General features: G+C 40.8%; 1 protein-coding gene across 3 annotated transcripts in view; it reads right to left on the bottom strand.

Annotated features, from left to right (window-relative positions):
- Nucleotides 1-1090: 1090 nt before the first annotated feature.
- LOC112160891 (cytoplasmic polyadenylation element-binding protein 1) overlaps nt 1091-5593 on the bottom strand; it is a 17770-nt gene continuing 13267 nt past the window's right edge. For all 3 annotated transcript variants that reach the window (XM_024295757.1, XM_024295758.1, XM_024295760.2), the window contains 4 exons: nt 4747-4945; nt 4582-4676; nt 4427-4507; nt 1091-2529 (listed from right to left, as the gene is read on the bottom strand). In XM_024295757.1, coding sequence (XP_024151525.1) covers nt 2419-2529; nt 4427-4507; nt 4582-4676; nt 4747-4945 — 486 coding nt within the window. In that variant the 3' untranslated portion in view covers nt 1091-2418. The remainder of the gene's footprint in view (nt 2530-4426; nt 4508-4581; nt 4677-4746; nt 4946-5593) is intronic.

Below are 5593 nucleotides of genomic sequence, written 5' to 3'. Positions count from 1 at the left end.
GCAGCTAGTAACCAATATTGTGCAGCACAAGATGATGTGCTTTTAACTCATAAAAGATCAAACTTTTTACCAAAGTTTTGCATATAAAATCTGTTCACTCTGAAGGTAGTTTGAGCAAACAAGAGGTCTTCAGGTCAACATGGATGTAAAAACCTACATAGTTTATCATCTATGTGCACCTCAGCCATCAATTTAGAAATTTAACTAATCTAAATTAATGCCATTAAAAAAATATATATATTGCTAGAGCCCGTCTCATTGTTGGATGAAAGCAGGATACACCCTTCACAGGTCATCAGTCTGTCGCAGAGCCACAATCACACAACCATACACACTCATACCTCAGGACAATTTAGAGTTACCAATTAATATTCGAGGCATGTTTTAGGAGTGCAGGAGGAAGCTTGATTCCCTGTAGAAAACCCACATGCTCAGGGAGAACATGCAAACTCAGAACGGTCACATTAGTGATTCTGTTTCAGGTTCTCCAGCTGAGAGTTGAACTGAGGATCTTCCTACTTTGAGGCAAGAGCGCCAACCACTGCACTACTTGTTCAGGTACCATCTTTAAATGAATTTTTATGTCAAGTCTAAAAAATACACATTTAAGGATTCCAAAGCATTTCATCATAGTAAGCTACAGTCTAAACTTCCAATGGAGACCCTTGAGGCAGAAGCCTTCCCTACAGCTTCTCCCTACCCCTCCAGATGTAGGGGCATTAGAAGTGGCTTGTGGCTGAACTTGTGTAAGGGGTAGAGAGGGTTGGGGCTGAGCATCTCTCCCCTTGTAGGGTGATCAATGTTGCGCTGTGTCAAGGAGGAGAAACTTATTTCTTCATGAGCCATGCAGTGTATTTTTAGAGTTGGCAGCTCTGCACAAATGTAGATGACAGGAGTATTGACGATGTCGAGGGTTAGTAACCATTTCACAACTGTTTAGAGGGCTAAATGTAGGGAAGAATTCAGATTCTGCTTATAAAACTAAACAAATTGAACTAATGTTCTAGTATTTTTTGTCAATGTTACAAGAACGTTGATCTTCTTGGAGATTTGGTAATAAGCATAGACAAAATGAAACCTCAAACCACCATAAATGCTTAAACACCTTTATTGTGCCCAATCTGAACATACTCCACAACTGTTAGGTAGCAGCAAACTTGGCAGACCACAATGAGGTAGACTTTCAAAACTCTAAAAAGCAGCTGGGCTAAAAGACAACGAGCTCAGCATGACAAATCGAATGAAAGGAAAGACGCTTCGTCTTTGGCACAGCTCAGTATGCAAACATCTGCAACCAGAACAGGAAGGCCGAGTGGGTTAAGAAAGCAAAGGGTTGTTATCCTGGGGTCTACTCAAGCTCTGGATAGATCATTCAGCATCAGCATAGTGGATGTTCCTACATTCAACAGGAAGAAGCAGCTTGAACAGAAGCGCCCCCTGCTGATGTACAAAAGTGATTAAAAACCACCGCCACCTCTCCACACGTGGAAATTAAAAAGTGCAAAATCAAAAACTATGTACACAAGATTCACTTTAGCTCGAACTGGTTCCGCCGGTCGCCTCAAAAGTGACGGATGAACCAGCTCGCACATCCAGCAGTGTCTGAATTTAATCTGACTGGATGGACAAAGCAAGTTTAAAGTAGTACATCCAACATTTTGTGCCCAGTCAATTGAAATTTACGAGGGCAAATTAAAAAGGAGAAAAAAATAAACAGCTACTGAAAAATGTTTAAGGGAAAAAATAAAAGGGGGTTTTCCATAAACAGCCACCTGGTAGAATTCGGTTCAAAATTTTCATGTCATGACTTAAAACCATTTGTGTACAAATTAGTAAAAAACTGCGTAAAAATGTCTGAAATGCGACTGGTTAAATGAAGCCCAACATTCAACTCCCTAAAGTAAGAAACACCAGTTGGCTTGCACAGGAAAAAAACCAAAAAAACAGATGCCAGCTGGGAGGAGGGAGGGAAGAGGGTGGGAAAAAAGAAAAAATTTAAAGGCACTGTATGGCGTCTGCCAATGAAAGGCAATGAAATTGCGTGATTGCTCTTTACTATGCAACACATGTAAAGGAGAAAAAAATTGAAAAAAGGGAAAAAAGAAAAAAAAAAAAAGGCATTTCCATCCACTTCTAAACTTTAAGCTTCCATCATTCTGTCTGGCCACAAGTCTGGGAAAATGCAAAAGGGTGAAGGGCCCCTTGTCCGTCCCAACAAGGTCACTGTGCAGAAGTGCCACTGTGAACAACAGCAAAAATGTAGCAAGTGCAAAAGTGAACGTTTTCTACGGTGATATCCCCAGTGCCTGGTGGAGTGCCACGGTGCCCTCGCTCTGAGGACTCTCCGGCACATGTGCTCTCCTTTGGCGGGCAGCCTCGACCCACGGAGGGGGCTCTTCTACGGGCCCTCCGTCTGCTCTAGCTGGAGTCCCTGTTCTTCTGGTTCCGCATGAGGGGCCGATGGTTGCTCAAGATGTCCATCGAGTGCTGCCAGTGCCAACAGGAGCGGCAGTAGTACTTGAAGCAGGCCTGTGGCACATCAAAAACAGTCACTATGACCTGCCAGAGGACTGCAGATGAAAGTAGCTAAATGGTTCAAATATAGAATATTTACGTTTGTTTTTAATGTTCATTATTATGCAGTGCATCTGAAATGTTCAAAACTTTGACCAAGAGTTTAACTTTTTAAATAAAATTAGAAAGCAATACAAGTTTGAAATGGAAGCAATAAAAGGGCTGATATGGAGAAGGAAGACATCTATGGTCCACATGCTCGTTTCCAGGTACAATTGAAACAGTCTCTAGTATCTAGAATGTACTGTCAAATGTTTGGCAAAGACAGGAGCCACCAACTTGTCAAATCAGGAGTACATATGGAGGAATATTGCACATTAAGGCTCAAATTCCCTCAGTACTCCCCAACTACTATCAACTACAGTCCCAGACGATCTAGTGCTCTGAATCTTAAAAATGTGGACACCATGTCAATTATGTTTTGTTTTTTAATGGAAATAGTCATATTTCCCAAAGTAAAAACCTAATAAAGATGAACATTTAATGACTATGAGCCTTCAGGGCTCTGAAGATGAAAACTGATGATTTTTAAATCACTGATTTATAATTGTGGTTTATATTTGACAATCTAGTGAGCATTGATGCACATTGTTTTTTTCCCCCCAGAGACTTCTGGGAAATTTTCTGGGAACTGGATTTTTGAATTACAAGTTATGTCTGAATTCTGTAGTTAACCTTTTTGTAGAGCTGTCCAAAACTTTGTTTCCACTGAGCAGTATGGTCTTTTGAGCGTTTCCATGGTAAAATGGATCCATAAACACTACTGAACTGTACCTCTTGAGGGCCCCATCAGTTGTAAGTCCACTAAAAAGTGGAATGGAACAGTTGGGGTGGAGGATTGGCATATAGTAATGCCATTAGAAAGCTCCAATATAGCGCTCATTTAAGCCAACGCTTCAAGCATTTGTAATCATTCCGGTTTTTGCGATTTCCTGTGTTCTCTTTTGGTCACAAGTCGATATTGAAAATGCCTGCAAACAGTCAGGTCTGTGGTGGTGCTGCAAACGTACGAAGCCATCCTTAGCAACGGTGTGATAGACGGTGAGCTTAAGGGATCTAGTCGTCTCACTACAATGACCCACTAGCGGTCAACACCACACATGCGCAGTGAAAACAAACCGCTCAGGGGAAGCGAGGCTTAACCGAGTGGAAACGCTCACCAGAATTAACTAGACTGTATCGTACTGCTCAATAGAAAGAAAAAATGTAAATCACAAATCCAATGTCCTAGAAAATTTCCAGAAGTCTCTAGATTATTGAATAGAAACGACAATCGAGTTTCAACAATTTTTGATGTTTAAAAAAAAAAAATAAAAACTTTGTATTTGCTAGGTTTTCATTTGGGAAATCTGACATCATGTTTAACTTATCTTTTGTAGTGAGTACGGTATCTGAATTGCGTTTAAAATCCAGAGTACTAGATAGTCTTGCAGTAGTTTCAGTAGGTGCAATAAGTAAAGGACACTACCAAAACGTTTATATTTGTGCATCATTTCACTGATTGGTGGCGATGTTAGTAAATGCAGTCACAGCAAAGAGAAAACAGATGCAGCAAAAGCACTTCACCTCACACCTGCAGTGAAGGAGGTTTAAATGTTGACCCTTCAGTAAAGCGAGTGCAGAGCTTTCATTATCTTAAGGAGAGCTCGGAGCTTCATGCAACAGTTTCAGCTGTTTATTTGACCTCAGCCTTGACAAACTAAATGCAGCACTTTCCTTGATTCAGTGACGCATCCATTAAGATGAAAATGCGTCAACTTCTCTCGTTTGCATACAGAACCAAAGCAAAGAACGCTCCATGTTTGAACTTGTAAGCTATTCCTAAAATAAGGTGAATCTCTCTGAAACTGACCTGGTCTCTGCAGAAGAACGGCCCAGGCTGGCGGAGACAAATCTGACACATGGAGTCCTCCAGGTATGGATCAATCTGGACCTGAGGACCCACAGGGCCATAGTCAGTGAGAATAAATGTCTTAAAGATAATTAAGGAAAAACTGAAAATGTCACCTTTTTTGTAAACTTGGGCGTTTTAATCTCCACGAATGCTGCTGAGACGGCCTTCAGGTAACTGCGCTGATTGTTGAAAGTGACACGTCCAGATCCTGGGCACGTCAGAAAGAACAAAAAACTCATTTCAGCCTCATGAGTTCAAGGTATCTGAAGCATCCTCACCTATCGGATACTTGTGCTTGTCCGTGTCAATTCCAGCATACATGACCCCTCCGAACAGGTCATTCATGATGCTGGCCAGCGCCTCGGCGTTCAACATGCCGTGCAGAGCGCCGACAAACACTGTCTTACAGGGATCCAGACGCTGGGCAGGGCAGCGCACATAGTTGCTGTCAGAGATCACCCAGGGTATCACCTGTACCTGTGGGTGCAGAGGAGACTTCAGTTCAGGAATCAGTCAAGCTGGAGACAACAGCAAGTCTGAGAATCTGAATTTTTATTTGTTCTGATGAGGCCGTGTTGACAGGACTGTGGATCGTTGCTTGGATGGCGATCTGATTGGTGGATCAAGATCAGTGATTCACAAGTTGAACCACCATTCTTACCGTTTAAAGTTAATATGTCTGAATAGTTGCTTTATACAAGTCTTTACTGAAAGAACACTAAAATATGCATCAACATCATGTAAACCTCCATCTTGGACGGCAGATCAAATCAAACTGATGAAAACAAAGATTTTGAAATAAAGAAATTAAATTTTCTCAAGGTCACACTCAAACATTTTTCTGTCAACTTCAGAAGTAAACAACATGATCACTAATGCTTTGGATCAGTTTACAGCAAACCCTGAATGTTCTGTTTTTTTAATCCTCAAAGCTAAACCGATTCCAATTCCAGTAGATAGAAGACAAGATGGTAAATGAAAAACACCAATAAAAATGTAAGTCCTTTAAACAACATTTCAAACATCTTAATAAGCAGAATTTTATATTTAAAGGAAACTGATCAAGATTTCTGTAAATTCACATTTTTTTTAATTCAAATGCATTTTGATCACGAGTTCTTATAT

This window comes from Oryzias melastigma, linkage group LG3, assembly GCF_002922805.2.
Source record: "Oryzias melastigma strain HK-1 linkage group LG3, ASM292280v2, whole genome shotgun sequence".
NCBI lineage: Eukaryota > Metazoa > Chordata > Actinopteri > Beloniformes > Adrianichthyidae > Oryzias > Oryzias melastigma.
This window is presented reverse-complemented; position numbering and strand designations above follow the sequence as displayed.